At 42.9% G+C, this 25,713-nt stretch overlaps 1 protein-coding gene across 1 annotated transcript in view; it reads right to left on the bottom strand.

Annotated features, from left to right (window-relative positions):
* Positions 1-25,713, bottom strand: part of CRYBG1 (crystallin beta-gamma domain containing 1) — a 238,736-nt gene that overhangs the window by 41,764 nt on the left and 171,259 nt on the right. The window contains exons 3-4 of the mRNA XM_003586468.6: positions 9,866-11,460; positions 2,947-5,248 (exon numbers count right to left, since the gene is read on the bottom strand). Of these exons, the coding sequence (XP_003586516.3) occupies positions 2,947-5,248; positions 9,866-11,460 (3,897 nt within the window). The remainder of the gene's footprint in view (positions 1-2,946; positions 5,249-9,865; positions 11,461-25,713) is intronic.

Here is a 25,713-nt window from a genome sequence, read left to right on the forward strand (position 1 = left end):
ATACCAGTTCACAGAACCAGAATTCAGCTAAGAGATCATAATTCAAACCATCCCAGTACAATTTCAAATAAACAGAGAAATTATAATGGATCAATCACTTATCCAGAATGAGCTGAATCAATTCTGTGCGTTCCTATACATATCTTATCTGAATCTATAAATTCTGTTTCATCACATAACAACTAAATAAAGTGTTTATGGTATATCTCACAATGCTCACTGCACATGGTTATTTAATCCCTTTGAGAGGAACAAAATATATTTTTATACAACTACAAAACTAATCATTTTCAAGCCCATCTGACAAGACCAGTAAAACTAGAAATGTTTAAGATAATAAAAATGTAATTATACTTGTAAAAATATGATAGACCATGGACTACTTTCATTGCTGACCAAGATGCCCATTCTAAGGACTGCCTGTGATCTGATGGCTCTTGCATCACACCAGGGTGGACTATGACTGAAAGGCCACAGGAAGGGCCTCAGTAGAGCATTATTACAGATTAAAATGGCATATGCTTATTTATATGTGCACATTTCAAGAAGATAAGCTAAAGAAAAAGCCTGATATTACAACAAAATTTCAGACATTAAAAAGAGAATACTTTTACAGTCAACAAAGCCCAAGACCTAAAGAAAAACAAACAAAAAAATTTTTTTAATCATAAAAAGGCCTAGAGAAAGTATAAAGTACTCTGTTTCTCTTTTTCACTCCACTTGACTGGGTTTTTCAAGAGATTCCATAGTGAAACTGTGTCCTCTGTTGTCAGACTCACCGGATTGTTGTTAAATAAGAGAAGTGATCTAAGAATGATTAAGGAGAGAGAATAAGGCTGGACCAGTGGCAATTTTGTGCTTGAGACAAATACTTAAAAATTGCATGATTTCTAAGTGCTATAGGCTGATTCAGTTTTATTTGTTTACAGCAGTGGTCCTCAAAGTGCAATCCAGGGGTCGCTGGAGGGTCCCCAGTGCCCTTGCAGAGAGTCCATGAGGTCAAAATGATTTTCATAATTAGAAGAGGTTGTCTTTTTCACTTTCTCTCACAGGTATAGAGCAGAATTTTCCAGAGGGTCCATGACGTGATGACATCATTGTTCTGGTGGATACTGGAATGTGCATTTGTGTGTTCTGTTTTAAATTTTTCTCAGTATTAATTACTTATTTTTTTTACTGGCTGGACCGCATGGTGTAGGGGTAAGGGAGTTAGAGAAGGTGAGGTTCTGAAAAAGAACGAGACCAGCACTTTACAGGAACAGATCACCTTTAATGAGGTGAGAACGGGCAACAGTCAGATTAGTGAGCTCCTGCACTAACCCAAGAAAAGAATAAGTATATATAGGCATATATGTGGAAATCTACTCTCTTAAGGGGGCCTGTTCTTCTCCAAGGTTGTTCGGAGTAGTTATCTCCTAAACAGCTGGGGCAAGGAATTCTGGAGATCGGCCAGAGGCCAGACTGGCTGGGAGCTGGGCGTAATCAACCTTAATGTCTGTTTGTTTTTTTTTTTTTTTTTCCCTTCAGGTGAGAGTTGTTTTTCATAGAATGGTGGGGAGGACCTGGTGGGGAGTTTTAACTCCAGGCAATTTTGAGCCATGTAACTTTCCTTCACGTGGCATATGGGATGTTACTTTCTAACCAAGTATCAAACCCATGCCCCAAGCCCTGTAGAAGCGTGAAATCTTGACCACTGGACCACCAGGGAAGTCCTCAGTATTAATTTCTACTATAATAGATTCCAATAGGCATAACCCATGGGAACAAAAGCTCTTTGGGGTCCTCAATAAGTCTTATTGTATATCTACATCTAGATGTGTGTGTGTGGGTGGGTGGGTATGTGTGTATGGCATCCTAGGAGTAAAAAATTTGAAATCTTTTGAAAAAAGAGATCTGAGCCTCTGCTGAAAGTTCAACTACCCTTTTGAAAGAGGTTCCAGAATTATATTCCATGATAGGCTTGTAGCAAAAAACAATACAACAAATTTAAATGGGGCAGTGCCCTGTACAAATGAGGAAGGGGGCAGGATATTTTCTGCCTGGTTCTCATCTTCACTTGCCAGGTAGCCTGGTTCACAGGGTGGGCAACAGGAATACAGTTCCCACTTCTGTTTCTGGGCTTAGCAGAGCTGAGTTCTAAACTTTATCATCTTCTTCCCTCTTTCAACTTGAGTATCAAGCATCGTAAATGAAAACCACAAATGTATGTCAAAAATTGAGTAAAGAAAACAACTTATAGCAGTCAGAAAAAAGATGGAGAAATCAAAATCATATTTTGCCATCCTCTCTACTATATTACAGGAAAGCACCAATGTAAACCGAATTCTTTATTCCCCAACAGCTTTGCAAGAAAAAATATTTCCCTAATGAAAACTAATTCCAAATAAAGAGAAAACATTTTCTCAGCCATGTGGGATAAACATGGACTCCTATGTAGGGGAAGAAAGAGCGAATCTCAAAGTGCAAAAGAAAGGATTAGGAATAAGATTCTTTGGTGGGGGCAGGGGGTGGGGGTTCAAGATGAAGGAAGCCTTCACAAATCTTCACTAAATTCCAAGTATAGTGTTGAGCATCTTTACACAGAACTACCGAAGAAAAAACACCCTGTCTCTGAATTCTCAAGGTACCTTATCTATACCTTTCACAATACAACATATAAATTCGCAAGTGCCCTAAAATATTTGTAGCTTATTTTTCCCTGCTAGAGTATGAATGCCTTGAGAACAGTATCCAAGTACCTTTTCTCTTGAACTTTAACCTCCATTGTACATAGTAGATTTTCAAATGTGATGAATGAGTTAAGAAATTATTGTACAGGAGCATAACCGTTTTTAAACAAATAACATGAATTGCTCATCACCCCGCTTTTCCTCTGATTTTTTAACTACCTCAAATAAATGATACTATGTTGCTACTTACTGTTGTATCTGATAAGTTGCTACTTACTGTTGTATCTGATAATGCCATTCCAGAAAAAGAAATGCTTGGGTCAAACCGGCTGGCTTTGAAGAGACCAGTGAAGTCTGTGTCACTGCTTCCATAGCTCGGCAAGTTTGATTTAAGAACACTTTCAGTATGATTAGACGTATCACCGTTGGTCTTCAGTTTTGAAAATTCAGAAAATTTAGTTTCTGACATGGGAAGGTTGCTTTGCAGATCCAGATCCTTTTTGGTTTCCTCTTTTTGCGGGCACTTTTCCATGGGGCTCAGACTTTTCAATGCCGAATGAGACGTATCTGACGAGTTGAAATTGAAGACCTTTAAGTTACTGGCTGGCAGACTTGGTTGTTCTTTCTCTGTACTACAGGGTGGGGCACTCTCAGCCACAGGCTGCAACACGGAAGGTCGAGAAAGAGAACTGCTATGAGCAGTACCGAAAGATGTGGTCATGGTATTGACTGATGTTACAGAGGGAGAAAAGATTTTGTCTTGTGGTAGAGAAGATAACAAGCTTGAGAAAAGTGCACTTTTTTCTAGCCTCGATCTCTTGACTCCACCATTTTGGACATCCTTGTTCTCTTTGTCATTGACTTCTGGAGCTGCCAGGGGCTCATCTTTCCCATTAGTATGAGTCTGCAAGGACTTGAAGAGGACACTCTGTTCAGTGGATGATCGTTTGGGCCTCAGTTTGGATTTGGTGTCAAGATTCTGCATCAAATGTAAAGCTGGTGACATTTCCAACTGGCCTTCCTTTTTCTTCCCCAAACCAAAGGTAAACACGTTGGGATCAAACACCTTTTCTAAATTGTCCTCGTGAATAGGTGGCATGGCAAAGTGAGGGGCAGGGGAGTTTGGTAGCCTGGTCTTCTTTTTCTTCTGGGGCATACACACAGTGCTGTCCATCTTTTTTATAATCTCAGTGAATTTTTCCATGTCAGAAGAAGAATCGAATACACTATCATCACTACCAGCAGAGATGTTCAAAAGACTGGCAGGACTGCCCTGGCCATTCACAGCACTCTGACTGGGTCTTTGGGGGGTTTCTAAATGACTTCTGTTGTCAGGGAGGCTGGTGGCGGTGGATTCAGCCTTCAGGGGTTTTTCGTTGTCCTCACTTTGAGCCTGGACAGGCAGAGTTGCTTCTGATTCAGGCGGCATGACTTGTGCGCCAGATTTTACTATATGTTCCTCTTTGCAGTGAATGTGTTTGGGTGATGTGCCCTTATTGCCCTGTACTTCCTCTTTCTGGGGAGCACCACTTGCAACGGAAACCACTTGGAGTTCATTATTGTGACAGCTTGGCAACTGTGCTTCTCTAACTTCAGAGCTTTCTGTGATGATCTGGGAGCAGACCCCCTCCATGCTCTCCACAGGGAGCATGAAGGACCTGACCTGGACTAGGACCTTGGATGGACACTCATCTCCCACAGCTTGCGGGCTGTGCTCTGGGGACAAAGGAGGGCTTGTCTCCCCTCCTCCTTCTCTTCCTCCTGCAAGTTTGGAGGGGGGCATTGTCTCATTATTATGATGAGATACAGGCAGAGTACATCCATTATGGCTTTCTGACTCTCTGAGATCAGTGCACAGAGAACTGCTTACAGGAGCTTGAGCACATGTGTCTTTGGTATCATCTGCAGGAATGGGGGCAGCCAGTGACAGAGAAGGCCCATTAGATGACTCAGCTGGGGGCTGTGAGTCAGAAAATCCAGGCTGCGGGTTTGGTATGGCTGTTGGAGGCGGATCTTTGGTATCAAGAATGGCAGGGGTGTTTTCTGCCATATTAGTCATATTTTCAAGTTCAAGTCTTTTGCTGTTAGCAGCCTTGGAGTCATTCTCTCCTAAGATCTCCTGGTCCTTAACGGGAGTCAGAGCAGCAACCACTGGTTCGGAAGGGCAGCCAGCATCTGTTTGCACAACTACCTTATCACCTTGGGAAAGCTGAGAAACAGGAGTCTCCTCTTCAGGAAGCATCACTTTGGCTTCTGCAGATGACAGCTTCCCCGGCACACCGTTCTGGTGACTATTTGGCATCACCTTCTTTTCAGGCAGCTCCATTTCCTTGGCTTTTTTGGCTAAATTCAGCTTTGCCCTCTCGACAAATGTTTTATTAGACGCAGGAGTGTTCTTCAAACCTCGAATGTCAGTGTGTCTTGGGCTGCTGTTTGCCCGCTTGTTTTCAAATAAGGAGATTTTGGTGGCAGTGTTTCCTTTGTGAACTGGCTGGCTAAATGGATTATGCTCACTTCCCAAACTGTCAAGATTCTTAGAGTTTTTAAGATTTAGTTCCACGTGTTTGGGCCTGGCAGGGCTGCAAGAATAAAACAGTATCAAGATAAATTTATTGACCTAGGTTTTAAAGCAAACACAGCAATTTACTACAAAACTGAAAAGCCAACATCTGATAGGTAACATTTTATGAAATTATTTTTAAACCATCCTATATATACTGTCAATTATCTTTAATGGATGTTTCGCTTTCTTATGAGGGATGAGAAAATTATACAGCTAAGAAACTCTAGAGGTGAGAGGTTAACAAGTTTATCATAAGCACAGTGCTTGGCACTAGAGTTGGCCCAAAGAACATTAGAACAAATTTGAATACTTCATGCACTCCCATACTTTAAATATGTATGATTTTCCCCAGAACCAACTGTACTACTTATCATAACTTTTTAATTTTCATTATCTCAAAGAGCTGGATTATAAAAAATATTTATTATTTACCTCTTCGAACAGTTTATTCCCTTCATCCTTCCTCTATAAAATTTTTCTGATTACATAAAGTGTGTTCACTAGAGACCATTTGGAAAATATAAAGACAAAAAATCATTCATAATCCTAACCACTCAAACAATATCCCTGTCAACATTCTAGTACACTTCCTGTCTTTTTTGTATGCATAGGGAAATATTTTCAACAAAATTGAGATTAGTCTGTTTATAGAGTTTGGCACCTCCCCTTGAATTTAACATTTTTCAAGTTACTAAAAACTTATTTGAAAAGTCTTTATAACGTCTGCACGTAAAAGTCCAGTGTATAGATGTGCCATAACTTACTCATCATTACTCAACTGTTGGTTCTGCCACCATTTGTTCTCCTCCCTTTCTCACATTTCTTGGGTGTAATTGTGTTGTGCAGCGCTAAGTCTCCTCAGTCATGTCTGACTCTGTGACCTCTTGGACCATGGCCCGCTAAGCTCCCCCGTCCACAGGATTCTCCAGGCAAGAATGCTGGAGTGGGTCTTCCCGACCCAGGGATCAACCCATGTCCCTTACATCTCCTGCATTGGCAGGTGGGTTCTTATCACTAGGGCCACCTGGGAAGCCCATGAAATTAAAAGTCTTTGAATGTATACAGTTTTCTTTCTGAGGAAAAAAAATGTGCTCTGGCTCTTACGCTAATTATCTGGGTGAACTTGGTCAAGTTACTTTAGCTCTCTGGACTCTACCTTCTCTATAAAAACTAACAAACGAAAAACTAGATAGTTTAGAACAGAATTGGTTCACACACACACACATATTATGGTTGAAGACATCCTTGTAGTTCTCTTCAAGGGTTGCCGTTAGGGACAGTAGAGACTGGGGGATGGAACTGCTGGCCAGCAACCCTCCTTGCAACTAGAATCACTCTGACTTATCTATTACATATGTCACTTTTACATAAGCTTTCCAAGAAGAACAGACTCTAAAACAAAAACAAAAATATGTCTAAATCATTGGTCTAGTGGTTTATAAAAGGTAAGAGATAACAGCCACTAACATTCACTAATGGCCAAGCACTTGCTATGGCCTGCCTCATGTGCAATTTTACACATTCTCTCTTAAGATGAGGAAATTGAGGTCTAGAAAAGGTAAGTAATTTGCCTGAAGTCACACAGCTATTAAGTGACAGAAGCCAGGTGTTCTTGTTTCAGATGCCATGTTCCTAACAACGCTTCTATCCTGTTTTCCCAGGAAAACAGTAACCTTCTCTAGTTCTCTCCAGTCTTATGAGCCAAGGAGCCAGTAAATTATCATGAGATCTATAAGATAATCATACTTTAGAGGCCATCTTGATAAAGAAAATACAAAGTAGAGAAATATTAAGATCTCACACTGTCTCCTGCATGGACTCACTGGCCTTCAAGAAGGTGGCCCTGATGAGCCCTTTGAAGGAACAGGCAGGATGACTTTGGATGATGACACCTTATCCTTCTAGATAAAATGAGAAGAATGAGAAGACTTGAGAAGTCCTTCCTAAATACATCATTTAGAATTAGATTTTAATTTTTTAGTTAAATACTAAATTTGCTATATTCTCATGAATTTCTCCCAGGCATTGCTTTCTCCTGTATCTTGAGATATCTAGGCTCCCCCATGGTGGACCCATATCTGAAATTTAAAAGAAAAATTAACTTATAAGCACTTCCTTAAATTCTAAAGCCAGTGAGATAAGTAAGAGAACTTACAAATGTTATCAGTTAATAAGGGATGTTCACATATCAGGGAATATATATTTTAAAAATTCTCACTGATCACCTCAAGGAACTTAGTCAAACATCAAAGCAGACCTTATGATGTAAATGGAAAACACTCTAAGTTAGCCAGTAAGCTACATTAAGGACAGGACACACATATCTGCACATTAAAGATTTACATGAAGATCAAAATACATTTTACAACCAAACTTTCTGTGCTATTAACTTCTGCTACCAAGAGTCACTACAATTAACCTGGTTCAAACTGATTAAAAGGAAGGCTCCTATAATTCATGTTGTAATGCCTTCATTAAGATGTGAGAAGGGAAAATACCCTGAAGTCTAAGAACCTGTGAATATAATATGAAAAGAAAATTCTCCTTATTCTAAACATACCGTTTTAAGAATCTCAACATTCAATACTTGGTAGAGAACTGAAAACATAATTTCTCTAACAGCATCAATAAACATGCTTCTTCATAGTGATTATTTTTCAGGGAATATAAAATAGTTTTAACTCTAAAATTTCAGATTCAAGTTGTTTTTATAATCTGAGCAACACTTCTACTTGAAATACAATCAGAGGAAAAACTAAAGGATCTGAAAAAAAAAAAATCCATCAGTCAAATGGAAATGGGTCAAAGGACTGGAAAGAATTATTAAGTCTCCATTCCAATCGTTGGCCAGTTCACCAAGTGCAAGGCCATGTACAAAACAGAATTAAACTGAGCCTCTGGGAAAGGAAAATTCTAGGTAGAAAATAATTATTCCTTAGAAAAGGACATTTGGTTTAGTTCTATTACAGGAAACAGCACATGAAGATTTTCATGTAAGAGGCTTTGTTTGTTTACCCTATCCCTTAACAGTGTAACATTTCTGGTTTTTCCACTGGTGTATTCTGATTGGAAGACAAGAAGCGTCCTTAATCAGTACACAACAACATGTCTCTAAGGCTCACACTTAGGAGGTCTGAATGTTCAGTCACACTGGCCTTCTACAAATAATGGGCATCATTCACTCAGGTTATTTCTCCAAGGCTGCTCTTACAGAATAAATTGCTGACTCCATCAAAGTGCTCCAGGTTGGCAGCTGGGTGAGGTAGCTCAAGTTATTCATTAAGCAGGTTTTCCTCGTGAGTGTTTACCAAGCAGACCTCCTACTCTTAAGCTTACTTATCCAAGAATTCAAGCAGAATGAATCTGTTCAGTTCATGAATCATAATGTTGGGAAAGTCTCAGCTTTAAAAAATGTGTGAATATAGGAAAACACCTTGAGCAGTTTAGATACTCATTTTCACATTTGCTGACTGAGAGATAGGGGAGAGTTGGTAGGGAAAGGGGGAGTCTTGAGTTTTATAGGGTGCCCTCCCTGTCCTGTCTGCCTATACAGACTTCACTCACCATCAAGGCACAATCCCACTTCCTCCAAAAAAAAAAAAAAAAAAAAAAAATCAACAGTGATTTCCTCCTCCTTTCCACACCCCCAGCCTTAGGGATGGTAACATTCATGTGGCAGTTTAATCAGATTATCACCTCATATAATTATTTGATTTGTCGGCATCTTGGGTGCTGGACTGTGCCATAAACTGTTCAAAGGCAATATACAGTGAATCACAGTTGTGGCTTTCCCCACATAGTTCCCAGCACACTACCATGCACAGAAGGTACTCAATAAATATTTGAAAAATCAATACACTTAACAGCACAGTGGTCACAGTCAGCTGTTGAACTTGATCCTTCTAACGTGTCCTTTCATTTGTCAAACAGCTTCCCAGTAAAAACACTAATTTTTCTTCATTTCAATAACTGAAAAATACTTTTTGATCTGGGAGCAAGAATGTCACCAAACTTCCTAACATCATAAAGGGGAAGAAACAACGGAGATGCTTGTATTAGAGATTTTTTTTTAAGCTTTAGGCCAATAATGCACTAAGTTCCATAAAAGGTTCTGTGAATTCTTGTAAACGCACACATGTCAAAGTTACTGGGTGTACTGTACACACTAGAGTTTGCTCCCTGTTTTCAAATTCACTGCATTTACATTTTAAGAATGTTCCACCCAGGAATGCTGGTGTATATTTTGAATAAAGAATAGAATGAGCGCCAATCCAGCCACGTGGTCGTCTATTATGTAAATACTGAACCTCAAGAGATATCTTACTTTTACATTCATTGAACTTAAAAGCCTTATATTAATAGGAATTATTAATAACAACCGACTAGGGTCCTGAACGGGCCATCTTCTTAAACCTTAACTGTGTCAACTACTCCTTCACCATCTCAGTTTCACCACCCAGGAGAAAATTCAATGCACAGGCAGTTCCTCCACGAATGCAAAGACTCCGAGCCCCTCAAGAGCCACTGGGCTGGCCCAACCCAACTCTTAAGCTTACTTATCCAAGAATTCAAATAGAATGAGTCTATTCAGTTTATGAATGATAATGTTGCAAGTGACCCCGCAGTTACTTACAGGGTCACTTTCGTGGTCACCGTCGATCTGCCCACACCGAAGTGGTTCCTGGGCTTCAAGCCCTCAAAGGCGTCAGAACCTCCAGCCGATCTGCCCAAGTCTCTGCTTCGACCTCCGTCTCCCCGGCCATCCAAGAGGTGGGGGAGCGGCCCCCTCTTGTGCTCGGGCTTGATCTCAGGCAGTAGCGAGCTGCTCTTAACCGTGAGCTCCCGGGGGATGACTCGGGCCGCCTCCTCCCCGCTTTCCTTGGCGGCCGGGCTGGGGACGGGGTCTGGCGCCCTCTTGAGAGGGGAGTCCTTGGCCGTAGGCCGCGGGCCGCCTGCGGGCGAGGTGGGCACAGCCTCGGGGACGCGGCTCCGGCCCCTCCTCTTGGTGGGGGAGGAGGCGGGCGGCGGCTGTTTGCTCCGCTCCGGCTCCCCTCGGAGCTGCCCTTTGGGGCTGGGGCTGGACTTGGACTCCAGGCCGGCAGCGGAGGCAACGCCCCCATTGGGGGCCGCCTGCGGAGGAGATTTCACTTTCTTTTCTGCACAGCCATTCTCGGCGGCCGCGTCTGGCGCCACCTCGTCCTCGAACACCGTGTCGTCCCGGGGCTCACAGTCGGGCAACGGCGGGTCAGCGCCGGGGGAGTCGGTGGATCTCTGAGACCGCCTCCTTCTCCCAGACCTGCGGCCGCTCGACCTCTTTTCCATGTCGTCGCAATCGCCGCAATCTCCCGCCCCCGGGCTGATCACGACCGGCTCGTCCACCTGTGCCGCCTCGGTCTTACTTAAGTAGATGTCCAGAGTCAGCACTTTGGCTGGGTGGGCGCGCTCGCGGGGTCGGCAGTCTTGCCCCGGGGGCTCGGCTTTGACGTTGACTGGTGCTGAGCCCGCCCGGTTCTCCGCACCCTCGGCGAGCGGGTCGCCCGGCGGAGCTGAAGAGTCCTCCGGGGCTTGGCTCAGCCCACCCTGGGGCTCCGGAGAGCCTCGGTGGGCACACAAGCGAGGGGCCCCGTCGGCGGGATGCTCCCCGGCGGGCGAGCCCGGCACGCCCCTCGATCCCTGGGTGGGCTCCTGCTCGCGGCCAGCACCGGGCGAAGCGTCCTCCCCGGGACTGCGGATGAGCGCCTCTGCGTTCTCCCGCTTGGAGGAGTTCTCTAATGAGGAATGCAGCTGCTCGGCAGTGGCGGTGGCATCTGGGAAGGTCTCTCCCTCTGCCTCCAGAGGTTCTAATTGGGGTGAATCACTTTCACCGCCCTGCTGCACAGCCGCTGCTGCATGGCTGCCCCGGCCAGGTGATCGCTTGGCGTCCGGGGGGGCTGCCTGCACGCAGCCCTCGGGGTGTTCACCCTCCGGCTCCTGGCACTTCTCCTGTGGGGAACCCTCCTCGCATGCGTCTGTTGGCGTTGGTTGGCCGCTCAGAGGTTGACTCTTCTCAGTCTCTCTTTCCGGGAGTCTGGAAGAGGTTACTTCTTTGGGAGAGCCTGGTTTGGTATTTGAGCTGGTGGGACTCTCTAACCCATTTCTGCTGTTCCTTCTCCTTCCGGCCGTGAACAGAGTGCCAAGTTTTCCCAAAACTGGCTTCCTTTTGTTCTCTTCTGGTGGTTGTGCTCTGGACTGAAAAATAAAAGGGGATGGGAGAGACAGATGTGAGAATCCTGCTTTTCCTATTAGTATTAATAGTAAGTATTAATAGTAAGTACATTATGGAACTACAAGCCAAAATGATAATAGGCTAGAGTTTCTAATTGAATGTGAGAGTTACATTTTCGCATTCATTCCAACAAAATAATTTTTTTCACTTTTTGAATTTTTCTCAAACACTATTTATGCTTGGTGCTACCGAAGAGTAACATTTCCTTTATCTATAGAAAGAAAATCATGAGAGAAAATTCAGAACATCCAAATAATCACCCATGCAAAATAAATAACTCCCAGTTCTATGTTTTGCTTTATACCTCAGTCGCTCAGTAGTGTCCCACTCTTTGTAATCCCTTGCACTGTAGCACACCAGGCTCCTCTGACCATGGGATTCTCCAGGCAAGAATACTGGAGTGGGTAGCCATTCCCTTCTCCAGGGGATCTTCCTGACCCAGAGGTTGAATCTGGGTCTCCTGCATTGCAGGCAGATTCTTTACTGTCTGAGCCACCAGGGAATCCCATAAAGATGTATTTTCAAACAGCCATGTCTGCCTACAGGGCAGCAGTAAACATGCTAAAGTATGTTAAAAGTGAAATTTTTTTCCCCCTGAAATACCGCCACTTCTTTCTGTAGTCAGGAAGAAGAACGAGGAAAAACAGTCTTCTCTTCCAGAACAGAAAGAAGCCACTTTGGGTTCAACTGAAAAACCTTAAGAAATCGAGTTCAAGTACGTGGGTGTGCCCCCAGCCAAGTCAGAGGTTCTCAGAGGGCCAGGCTGCGCCGGTCCAATGGGAGAAGCACGTGGACATTCAAACACCGGCTGGTCCCCAGGGAACACAGCTGGCCACTGCCCAGCTCACCCAAGAGGCTCTTTCCCGCGGGGTGTTCCTGGGTGTCAATATAGGGGCAGGTGCTGGAGGGAGGGCAAAGGTGCAGGGTGACCACTTTTGTAGGTCCCCCGCCATAGGTCACGGAGGACAGAAGAGCGAAGGACTCTCCCAGGCCGGCCTCGGCCAGGGATCGGTTCCTCGGCAACCCAATGGGCTCAGGGTCCGACCTATCCATGGGAAGGGCACCACCGCCCCCCCCCCCACCCCACCCCACCCCACCCCCGGCCACCTGCGAGAGCCGCCCTGTTCCCGTGCCCATAAAGGGGAAAACCCGTTCCTGTTCCATAGCCTGGGGCAAAACGGCCGGCACCTGGCACTGGCGCGGAAAGCCAGGAGCGCGCTCAGAACAAATCAATAAAAGCAAATCCGCCAATGGGCGCCCGGCGCGCACAGAGCTGATAGCCGAGGGGCGGGGCGGGCAGGAAGACCAGGAGGCCCGCCTGCGAGACGGAGGGACGGAGCTCAAGCGGGAACCCAGCCTGGCTCCCAGCGGAGGGAAGTCTATTCCTGGTGACAAGCCCATTGAAACACAACCCCACACACATCTGGCTACAATAGATTTAATATTAAGATTACCTCTTCCACCTGAAAGCCAGGAGCTAGCTTGAGCCCCACCTTTTCCGAAAGGTGAACACTCAGGGCAGTTTTTACAATATTGACTGTTTACAAGAGAAGTTCCTGAATCACTCTTTAAAGCCTGCTCCATTTCATTTGAAGTATATGCAGCCAGTGGACTTTGGAGATGGTGGTAAACAGGAAAGACTAAGATAAAGCACGGAATTAACAGGGTCCACAAGCACTTACTGAGACAGCCCTGTTACTATATGCTGTGCTGTGCTTAGTCACTCATTCGTGTCCGACTCTTTGCGACCCCGTAGACTATGGCCTGCCAGGCTCCTCCAGAATACTGGAGTGGGTTGCCATTCCATTCTCCAGGGGATCTTCCCCACCCAGGGATCAAACTCAGGTCTCCTGCATTGCAGACAGATTCTTTACTGAGACACCAGGGAAGCCCCCTCTTACTGTCACATCATGTAATTCTGTAACAGCAACGTGAGATGCTTGTCACCCTACAGCCGAAAGGACGAAAGGAAAGATCCCAGCTGAGAGACTTCAGGTTATGTTATGTGTGGGGGCAATATCAGGATTCAAGCCCAGGTCCTCATCTTCCAACCCCAGCTCCCTCAACCCCACCCTACAGGACATGATGGTGCAATGGGCACCCCGAGCCAGAGTTAGCCCAGGGGAGTAGACTGCAGACCACACTTCCCACAGGAGCTCATGAGGAAGTGCTCCTGAATCAGATTTACTGACAAACTCCAGAGGTGATTCTTCAGGTGGAAGAAGCAGCTGTTGGGAACTTTGGAACTAAACAGCTACAGTGTGAGGAGATGGACAATGGAATGTTGTGGCCACAGAGAGATTTTGTGACTGAGTTGATATGCTTTTAAAATCTAGCCAAATTGATTAATAATTCAATTATTCAGTGGTTATATAAACAACATAGAAGAATTCACAGTGTAATTTAAGGGAAAAAAGTTAAAATACTCATTTCTTAAGGAATATGTTTGGACTCTTTCACTATGTGTCAAAGGTATTACATGATTTTTAAACATAGTAAATCCTTCCTTATGTGCTAGACTTGCTAAGTGATTTATACAGATTCTTATCAGAGACTGTCCTTAAGATAGGTAGTGTTTTTATGCTCATTTGCCAATGTTTCTTATCCCTGCTTAAGGTCCCACAGTCAGTAGTCTTTTTAACTCTAGAAATGGAGCTCTTTGTCTCTGGTGCCTGGACAGGCCTTTAAACATATCCTATGGACTTCCCTGATAGCTCAGTTGGTAAAGACTCCGCCCACAATGCAAGAGACCCCAGTTCGATTCCTGGGTTGGGAAGATCTGCTGGAGAAGGGATAGACTACCCACCCCAGTATTCTGGCCTGGAGAATTCCATGTTCTGTATAGAACATGGCATCGCAAGGAGTCGGAGCCGACTGAGAGACTTTCACTTTCACTTTTCATGGACTTCCCTGGTGGCTCAGACAGTAAAGAATCCGTCTGCAATGCAGGAGACCAGGGTTCGATCCCTGGGTTGGGAAGATCCCTTGGAGGAGGGCATGGCAACCCACTCTAGTATTCTTGCCTGGAGAATCCTCATGGACAGAGGAGCCTGGTGGGCTACAGTCCATGGGGTCGAAAAGAGTCGGATAGGATTGAGCAACTAAGCATAGCACATAGAAGTAGCCAGGAAAAAGTTTGAGTCTTATTGGCTTAATTCTAGCCCGTGTCCAAAGAAAAACTAGTGTACAAATTATTCTGTCCTACCAATGATGTTGCAATCAATCCATTTTTCCCATATAGCTGAAAGGTGTCTGATCAGCAGTCTTCTCTGTTCAGTACATTTTTTTTTTTTCATTTTTGGCTATAGCTGCTTTTTACAAAATCAATTGTTCTTTGTAATTTGGTCTCATCAACTACTCGACTCCTCCTTCCCCCAGAGGAGCAGCCAGTTTGTCAACTGTCAAGCTGCTCTGTTTATTGAACTTACTTGAATTCCAAACTTTTGACGTGAATGTTCACAATAGCTTCATTCATAATGATAAACTGAAAAATAACTTAAATGTCCATCAGCCAGTGAAAGGATAAACTAATTGTGGCACACCTGGACACAGAATGCTACTCAGCAATACAAGGGACCGAACTTTAAAAACATGTAATGACATGGATGAATCTCATTAGCATTGTGCTAACTGGAAGAGGCCAGACTCAAAAGGTATAGAAGGGTTCCACTTACATATCATTCTAGGCAATGTCTAGGCAAATCCAATCTATAATCATAGAAAGTACCAATAAATCAAAGGTTGTCTGAGGGTGGGGTGGGCAAGGAGGTGTGACTGGAAATAGGCACAAAGGGACTCCCGGGGATAAGGGCAGTGTTCTAAATCTTGATTGTGGTGATGGTTACACATGTGCACATAGCTTTCAAAACTCAAACTGTACACTTTACACGGTACAATTTTCATATGTAAATTATCTTAATGAAGTTGACTTAAAAATGAAGCTTTTTCCCTGGGAAGTAAAGAGCAGAAACACGGTCCATCTGGCTCGGGTGCACATTTCATACACAGTTCTTAATCAATGGGGGCCTCAAGTTGTTTCAAAAGCTACTTCTTTATTTGCAGGGGAATGCTGTCTTCCCCCGAGGGGCCCTGCATCTCCAGCATCAGATCTCTATGCAGGATCTTCTGAGAAGACTGCAGAGTGAATCATTCCTCCTAAGTTCACAGTTATATCTTTGAGGAACAAACACCTCTTCTTAAAACAGGACACAACGTTTCTTTTCAGCCAGAGGTGATTTCACCCCAGTGTTCCTGGAGGAAGAATAAGTATGGTAGATAGAAGACAAAATGAGACGTCCTGGGAATTATCTAGAGGGTAGTTCCTCCTTAAGTAGGAGCCTTTGCACCTAGAGTCCTAAACCTATAGAATGGGAGGCCAGGGACCCAGCGTATTCGGCCTTGACTTTGATGGTCACCTGTTACGAAGGGAAATGCTTTGCAAAGAGGCCATGGGAGTCCATCAGACTCCTTCCTGCTTCCACAGGGCTCTCTTTCTCACTTAGTCAGGGTCCTGAGCATTCTCAGACTGTAGCAGAGCCTTGAAATCCTGCAGTCTCCTTTGGAGAGCTTTATACTCTGTCCTTTCTGCCCACCTGACTGTGTAGAACATGCACTTGGACTCCTCCTACCACCCTTGCCCTACTGGGATGAGCTCAGTCCACAAAAGGACAGTGTTAGAAATGGTCCATGGATTGTGTGCTGTGATCTGTTTTAGTGTGCTTGATGGCAAACATTCAGTTCAGTTCAGCTCAGTCACTCAGTCGTGTCCGACTCTTTGCGACCCCATGAATCGCAGCACACCAGGCCTCCCTGTCCATCACCAACTCCCGGAGTTTACTCAAACTCACGTCCATCGAGTCAGTGATGCCATCCAGCCATGGCAAACATTACATGTGGCTCATCAGGAGGGGTGTGTATCAGTAAGGAGACCACAGTGCTGTTCTCTGATTTTCAACCTTCTTGGTATGGCAGCACCTATCATCAGCAGCTGCCACTAAATAAAAGCTACATTGTATTATTATACATAATTTCAGAGATCTCTATCTCCTCACTGATGGGGAACCAAAAGTCAGGAAATACAGGATACACTGTTAATATGCCAAAATGTGCAAATACAGGACATACAGGCAAAATAGTTTGTTGCTTTCTTGTTTTTTTCAGATTACCTTGAAGGCATTGCTTTAAATTCAGAAGTGTTTCACCTGAAATCAAACTTATATCATTAGTGTATTTTTAAATATTATACAGAATGCTGTGGGCAATTAGCAGTTTGAGTCTGAAACTCAGAAGCATTCAGTTTATGGAAAGTTACAATCCCTAGAAATATTACCTAATTTTTAAATTTTCTAGGGGATAAACGGAGAAGGCAATGGCACCCCACTCCAGTACTCTTGCCTGGGAAATCCTATGGATGGAGGAGCCTGGTGGGCTGCAGTCCATGGGGTCGCTGAGAGTCGGATATGACTGAGCGACTTCACTTTCACTTTTCACTTTCATGCATTGGAGAAGGAAATGGCAACCCATTCCAGTGTTCTTGTCTGGATAATCCCAGGGATGGGGGAGCCTGGTGGGCTGCCATCTATGGGGTCGCTCAGAGTTGAACACAACTGAAGTGACTCAGCAGCAGCAGCAGGGGATAAAAGCCGACACAGACAGAGACAGTAATTTTCTTTGATCCTAGTTACTGGTGCAGAGCATGCAGTATCTCATCTGCCAGTCCCCAATCCCATGGACAGAGGAGCCTGCCGGACTACAGTACATAGGGTCACAGGACTGAGCATGCATGCATGCACCTGAAATCATGTTTGGAGGTTGAAGGAAAATATGTTGGATATTATTTGAAAATGTAGCTAATACATTATACTGTTTGAAAATAAATCATATTTCCCACCTTCTTCTTGCCTGGTGGAATAAGCTCCTTTTGAGCAAGAAAAAGATCTATTTGTATTCCCAACACCTAGCACAGGGACTTACAGTAGAGGTGGAAAACTATTTCATGCTACTAAAGAATTAGTAACCACCCCCTCCCTTCCAAAAGGGAGTCACCAACACCCTTTCGACAACTATAAACATGGTTGGGTCTAAACAAAACAAGAACAGAATGGAAACCTTTTTCTGCACAAGACTCAGTGTGGTCAAGAATGTGCAGCTCTGTTCTGTCCATGTGAGGATTCTGCCCAGTGATGCAGAATGACTGCTGGCACACAAACTTGAATTTCTTCAGGTTTACTGCTGGCTCCCAGCCTGCGTATGACCTAAGAAAGCAGATCAAGATCTTTTTACATGTATTCACATGTGCCTCCTGCTAAAATGTGGTCAGTGATGTACACAAGTAACTTTTCTGGGGAAAAAACACTGTGATTCCCTATAAGCTCACTTTGTTGATTCTGAAAGATATTTTAGCTCTTTAACTCCAGTTCAGCCATGATGAGGAGTGAAACCAATGGCCATTATTATGAAAGATAAAATTGGCCTTGTCACTTTGATAATATTTTAGGTTCACAGCACATGTGTGTATGTGTTTGCATTGGCAAGGAACTTTTTTTCTGCACGGGTTTTGTAAAAACAGCCTTAGTCGTGTGGCTTAAAAAATATGGGAATTTAAACCACTTCACCCACCAACTTTTAAATGTAAAAACAAGGGTTAGAAAATTCTGTTCAATAAAAGTAAGATATACTTTTGAACCTTGTGGCCAGTAAAGGACAAAAATGAGGAGTGAGGAAGAGGGAGAAAAAAGAAATAGTCAAAGCTGAATAGAAAATCTGACGTTGAATTAGGTTACAAGACAAATAAACATGAAGCTCCACTCTCTGATCTGAGATGACCTAGATGGGTGGGATGAGTGGGAGGGAGGTCCAAGAGGGAGGAGATACGTGTATACATATAGCTGATTCATTTCATTGCACAATGGAAATCACTGTACAACACTGTAAAGCAATCATTCTCCTGGGGGAAAAAAAATGATCTGCTCTCCTCTTCATCACTCTACCTTTTTGATAATGCTTGTGCTAATATATATGGCCCATTCTAAATAATAGAACACACACACAAAATGCAAAGGAAGACGTGTTCACATGGTGCACCTTGACCTATTAAACACTGACACTTTTCATTGTATCTTTTAAAATATTTTTTCCACATGCTATCAAGTTCCTTCTCTTATGCTATGCTATGCTGTGCTAAGTCACTTCAGTCGTGTCCGACTCTGTGCAACCCCATGGACTTCAGCCCACCAGGTTCCTCTGCCCAAGGGATTTTCCAGGCAAGAGTACTGGAGTGGGGTGCCATTGCCTTCCCCGTCCTTCTCTTATAGTATACTAAATATAATTAAGCTATAGCCTAACAGTTCTGGAGACCAAACTATGGACCTCTGTTACTACATTTGCACTATAATAGTGATTTCTTCTGTGGCTGATACGAGTGTAGACTAAGGTTTGCACTAAATGACCCATGGTTTAGACATAAGCAGGGCTCTTTCAAAAAGGCATAGAAAATTACTGCATTCAGTTTTGATCTATGTACAATTTCATGTGATGCAACCAATAATACATTGCCTCAGAACTTCAGAGCCTCTCGCTGCTCCCCAGTCTCTTGGGGTGCAGTGCTTGCCTGCCCCTGTGCTGTTTCCAATGTTTGTCAGCATCCCAGTGCCTACCCCATCCTTGCTGCTCACCACTGTTCTCCTTGATTTTTCTTTAATGTCTCTGTCCTTTCAACTTCATGTGACACATACTTCTCCACTTACAACCTCAATATATTTGTTTTTTCTAATGATGTCACTTCAAAACAAATGGCAATCATATCCTGTTGTATATTAATAGAATTATAGGTATACTATTGTGTAAAAGAATAGGAGCAGACTTTCTTTTTTAACTCCCAGGTTTAACAGAGTCCTGAAAAAGAGGCGTTACTGAATATGAAAGGAAAAAGTTTTTTTTAGGAAAAAGTTGCAAGTTTATTATTCCAAAAGTATTTTCCACCCTTTCAGAGGGTTTAAAGAAGTAAAGAGTTTCTTTTAAAAAGTTACTACTAGTTCCAGCTAAGAATTGTCTTTAGGTCATTTACTATTTGTCAGAAACAAAGTGAAACCTGGTTGTGAAGCCACTGACACATGATTAATGAGAAAGGAAGGCAAGACCTTAAAGTGTGTGTGTATTGTACTCATTCATTCCACTAGTAATCATTGAGAATCTGCCTTTTGCCAGATTTTCTTCTTAATCTTAAAGATGCAAACCACGGTCCAAAACATCTAGATAATATTCCTAAGACATGAGTCAGGCTTTTTAAAGTTAGCTCAGTAACTTTTCCCATTTGAACTGATAGTATATTAGCTCAGACAGTAAAGAATCTGCCTGCAGTGCAGGAGACCTGAGTTTGATCCCTGGGTCGGGAAGTTCCCCTGGAGAAGGAAATGCAACCCACTCCAGTATTCTTGCCTGGAAAATTCCATGGACAGAGGACTCTGGCAGACTATGGTCCATCGGGTTAAAAGAGTTGGATACAACTGAGCAGCTAAGAGTTTCACTTTCAGGAAAACAAGATTCTGTTTCCTAGAATATGACTTGTGAAGTGAAAGTCACTCAGTCATGTCCAACTCCTTGCAACCCCATGGACTGTACCCCATGGATTATATAGTCCATGGAATTCTCCAGGCCAGAATATTGGAGTGGGTAGCCTTTCCCTTCTCCGGGGGATCTTCCCAACCCAGGGATCGAACCCAGGTCTCCTGCTTTGCAGGCAGATTCTTTACCAGCTGAGCCACACAGGAAGCCCAGAAGATGACTAACATACCACTTTTATGTTCATACTGACCACATAGAGTATGTTACACCTGGGTGACATGCTTCTGCCTGGACCGTGCAATATAATAATGATGGGGCTCGAACTCTCACTTATGATGGAGCACTGGCTGTGGAATCAGGTGCCTTTGTAAACAGTGGGCACTTCTGTTTATGTCCCTTTCTTCACCCTTCTCTGTGAGGAATATAGAAACAGATTCCCTTACCCTTTGATTTCGGTAGGTTCAGCCTTTAAAAGGCACTGACAGGAGATCAACGGGAGGGACTAGAGTGAAGTCAAGCTGTTTTCTTCCCACCTTTCCCTCTCCTAGTTAGGCTTTGGGCTGGGTGTGGTCCAGCCTGACCAAGGTCTCTGTCAGGAACCACCTCTGCAGATACACTCTGTTTTCAGATCCCAGGAATTGCTTCCTCCTCTCACCCCTCTAGCCCTGTGATGGAAAGGGTCTCGGTGGTGCTGGCCCAGCAGTGCTTCACCATCCTTTGCTTGGTATAGAACCGGGGTGGGGGAGGGCATGAAGCATATGATTTTGAGAGCTTTCTTTAAGAAGATGACATAATATTGGATTACAGATTTAGGGACAGAGACTTGGAAGAGGGCTTGCAAGGGAAGAAATTGTGGTTTCCTTAAAACTCTGCCATGCTGTATATGTAGCCCCTCTTGCTTTACTCAATCAACCAGGTTGAATGTGCCCTGCCTTTCCCTATGCGGGACCCCTGACTAATAATTACTACATGTTCAACCATGAGTAACAGATAACTCACAATGCTTCTCTCCGTGTAAAGAGAACAGTCTCCTAAATACTTTTTTTTTCTCTATCATGCTGAATTAATTTGCTTTACAGTAGAGATGTATAATCCTCATTTGGTGAATATTTTTCCCAAATGCATATAATGTATAATTTACAGAAGATATGGGAATTTGAAATGGATAGCAATTGTTTCTTGCTACCTCCTGGATTGTGCACATATCTTGATTGAAAGTGAAAGTCGCTCAGTTGTGTCTGACTTTTTGCCACCCCATAGACTGTATAGTCCATGGAATTCTCCAGGCCAGAATACTGGAGTGGGTAGCCTTTCCCTTCTCCAGGGGATCTTCCCAACCCAGGGATCAAACCCAGATCTCCCGAATTGCAGGCAGATTCTTTACCAACTGAGCTATGAGGGAAGCCCCATATCTTGATTAGCGTATAATCAAATCACTGGCTGACTAGTTCTAAACTGGAGTAAAGAAGCTTAGCCAAACTGAAAAATGGAAATGTATATTGTCAAATTAGTTCCTTTCTTATTGACTCGGAACCAAGAAAGCATATTCTCACGTTCTTTATGTATTTTAAAAAAAGAATGACTTGTACAATCAGATCAGAGATCAAGAATAAGCACTTCAAAACACTACAAAACCATCAGTGTACTGCAGAATGCAAGCACTCAACTCCCAAGGGCTCACTTCCAGTTAGGTCATTCATACATAGATGATGTGATGAGGGGGATAGAGATTTGGGGAGACGAGGGTGAGGCAGCCAAGGAGAGATTGACGCAGCATGCCTGTCTCCACCAGGAACACTGGCAGCCAAGCCCACCATGGTGGCTGGGACCAGGAGGAGGGAAGGAACTCAGAGGTTATAGCTCCATAAAGAATGAAGAAGCCTCTCCCACTCAGACTCCCACTCTCCCTCTCCCACTGTTGACTCCAGGTTGCCTCTGAGACTTCTAGTGACCTTGAAACTTTATAACCTGAGGTTATTTTAACCACATTTGAAAGTATGGCAGAAAATAGATTTATTTCTAGAAAATAAATTTCTTTCCAGTTCATATGTACTTCCCAGAAATATCTCAGTTTTCTGCAATTTCTAGTGAGAATTAATTGACTTCCTGGTAATTCATTTCAAATTAAGAAGCAAAATGCATGCTTTCATGAAAAGAACTCAGGAATACTACTAAATGGGGATCAAATAATTTATCTTCTCAAAAATTCTTCTTGTGTCATTGAGGATATTGAGAAATTCACATGAAGTGATATATGTGAACATGTTTTGAAAAGCAACAAGTGCCTAAGAAAGTGATGGCTGCCATCATTAATAGTCTGATGTTTTGCTGATGTTTCATAATCTAAGTTTAAATTATAGTAGCTGAGTAGATAACTAACAGGATTAATTTATGATTCTCAGTGAGATAGAGATGAAAATAGAATACGATAGACACGCAGGACTGGGCATATCATTGATTATAAGCACTTGTCTTCAATGCGTCATGACCAGAATGGAGGAAAACTGAAGTTTACCCCCTCCTATCAACATTATCCTTTCCAGATCATAATGTACAGAAGATACGCAACTAGGCAGAGTGAACACCTCGTGATCACCCTATGTAAATAAGCACTTCACTTCCTATAACCTTATGCTCCTTTATTTTTCTTCACAGCATTTATTATTACCTGAACTGAACATACTTAGTATTTATTTGTTTACTTCATTGTCTGTCTTTCCTCACAGAATGTATAAGTTTCATGAAAATAAGAATGTAGCTTTGTTCACCACTATGTCCCTATTCCTTCCTCAACGTAGGGTACCAATAGGTACTCAAAAAATACTTACAAAGGAACACATACATCAACCATATTTTCCAGAAATTGTTCAGTCTCCTACAAGCAACACTGCCAGACAACATTGTACAATGGAATAGCCAGTAGTTTGGGGGGCCCTCAGTTAATTCTCAGACAGGAAAAAGGCCTGTCTCTAGTCTTGGCCCTCTTCTCAAATGACTCCCCCAAAATCCAGTTTTTAAAATGCTCATCTTCTGGATTGTTTGAGGATCAAATGAAATGTCTGTCTCTGGGGAAGAGACAGGGAATAGGAAAGGAAACCTTAAAGTACATACACACACTCACACACATACATATATAAAGTGTATACACTAATATATACAGTGTATGTGTGTGTGTATATATATATATCAGATCAGGTCAGATCAGTCACTCAGTTGTGTCCAACTCTTTGCAACCCCGTGAATTGCAGCACGCCAGGCCTCCCTGTCCATCACCAACTCCCGGAGTTCACTCAGACTCACGTCCATCAAGGCAATGATGCCATCCAGCCATCTCATCCTCTGTCGTCCCCTTCTCCTCTTGCCCACAATCCCTCCCAGCATCAGAGTCTTTTCCAATGAGTCAACTCTTTGCATGAGGTGGCCAAAGTACTGGAGTTTCAGCTTTAGCATCATTCCTTCCAAAGAAATCCCAGGGCTGATCTCCTTCAGAATGGACTGGTTGGATCTCCTTGCAGTCCAAGGGACTCTCAAGAGTCTTCTCCAACACCACAGTTCAAAAGCATCAATTCTTCGGCGCTCAGCCTTCTTCACAGTCCAACTCTCACATCCATACACGACCACAGGAAAAACCATAGCCTTGACTAGATAAACCTTTGTTGGCAAAGTAATGTCTCTGCTTTTCAATATGCTATCTAGGTTGGTCATAACTTTCCTTCCAAGGAGTAAGCGTCTTTTTATTTTCTGGCTGCAGTCACCATCTGCAGTGATTTTGGAGCCCCGAAAAATAAAGTCTGACACTGTTTCCACTATTTCCCCATCTGTTTCCCATGAAGTGATGGGACCGGATGCCATGATCTTCGTTTTCTGAATGTTGAGCTTTAAGCAACTTTTTCACTCTCCACTTTAACTTTCATCAAGAGGCTTTTGAGTTCCTCTTCACTTTCTGCCATAAGGGTGGTGTCATCTGCATATCTGAGGTTATTGATATTTCTCCTGGCAATCTTGATTCCAGCTTGTGTTTCTTCCAGTCCACTGTTTCTCATGATGTACTCTGCATATAAGTTAAATAAACAGGGTGATAATATACAGCCTTGATGTACTCCTTTTCCTATTTGGAACCAGTCTGTTGTTCCATGTATAGTTCTAACTGTTGCTTCCTGACCTGCATACAGATTTCTCAAGAGGCAGGTCAGGTGGTCTGGGATTCCCATCTCTTTCAGAATTTTCCACAGTTTATTGTGATCCACACAGTCAAAGGCTTTGGCATAGTCAATAAAGCAGAAATAGATGTTTTTCTGGAACTCTCTTGCTTTTTCCATGATCCAGCGGATGTTGGCAATTTGATCTCTGGTTCCTCTTCCTTTTCTAAAACCAGCTTGAACATCAGGAAGTTCATGGTTCACATATTGCTGAAGCCTGGCTTGGAGAATTTTGAGCATTACTTTACTAGCGTGTGAGATGAGTGCAATTGTGCGGTAGTTTGAGCATTCTTTGGCGTTGCCTTTCTTTGGGCAATATATATATACACACTTGTATTTAAATATATATAAATATACATATTAAAGTATATATAAATATATATATATACTTGTATTTAAATATATATAAATATATATATATAGCTTGTATTTAAAACTCAGAATATATAAACAAGTACAACAAGGAAAATATAAATTATCCTTTATCTTTTCTATCCTAAAATACCACTATTACTGTTCTTTCTGTCTGGCTCTTTTTTCTTCTCTGTCTGGCTGTTTGTCAGGGCATTGTATAATAGCATTTTGTACTTCCTATTTGGTATATTATTCTTTCACTGAATTCATGCCAATAAAATGTGTGTGTGCTAAGTCACTTTAGTCGTGCCTGACTCTTTGTGACCCTATAGACTGTAGCCTGCTAGGCTCCTCTGTCCATGGGATTCTCCAAGCAAGAATACTGGAATGGGTTGCCATTTCCTTCTCCAGGGGACCTTCCCCACCTAGGGATCGAACCAGCATCTCTTAACTCTCCTGAATTGGCAGGTGGGTTCTTTACCACTAGTGCCTCAATAAATACATTTCTATAATAATATTTTAATGCTTGTACTAAATTCCATCATGTCAATGTACCACAATGGCTACAGTTTATTTATGTTATTTTCAATGCATTGCAGGCTGCAGAAAAAATATTTGTACCTTATCTCTATACACATTCTTAATTATTCGCACAGGATATGTTCCTAATTAGTAATCAAGGGAATGAAAAGCAAAACCACAAAGAGATATCTTTACAAACCCATCAGATTGGAAAATAATTAAAAAGAGTGATAATTCCAATATGAGAGAGGCTGTGGAGCAATAGGAATGCTCACATGCTGCTGCTGTGAGTGTAAATTGGTACTACTGCTTTGGAAAACACCTTGGCATTTATCTAATAGAACAGAAGGTATGTATATCCTATGAGCATTATCAGTATATTCTCTAGAGCAGCAAGCAGTTCTCAAAATTCTGCTTTCAGGATTCCTTGACACTCTTAAAAATTAAGGCCCCCAAGAGCCATTGTTTATATGGGTTATATCCATCAACATTTCTCAGGGTTAGAAATGAAAACTGAGCCGTTTTTAAAGTTCAACAATACTCACGACACACATTCCACTAGCCATCAGGGCAAGACAG

Source organism: Bos taurus, chromosome 9 (genome assembly GCF_002263795.3).
Source record: "Bos taurus isolate L1 Dominette 01449 registration number 42190680 breed Hereford chromosome 9, ARS-UCD2.0, whole genome shotgun sequence".
Classification (NCBI taxonomy): Eukaryota; Metazoa; Chordata; class Mammalia; order Artiodactyla; family Bovidae; genus Bos; species Bos taurus.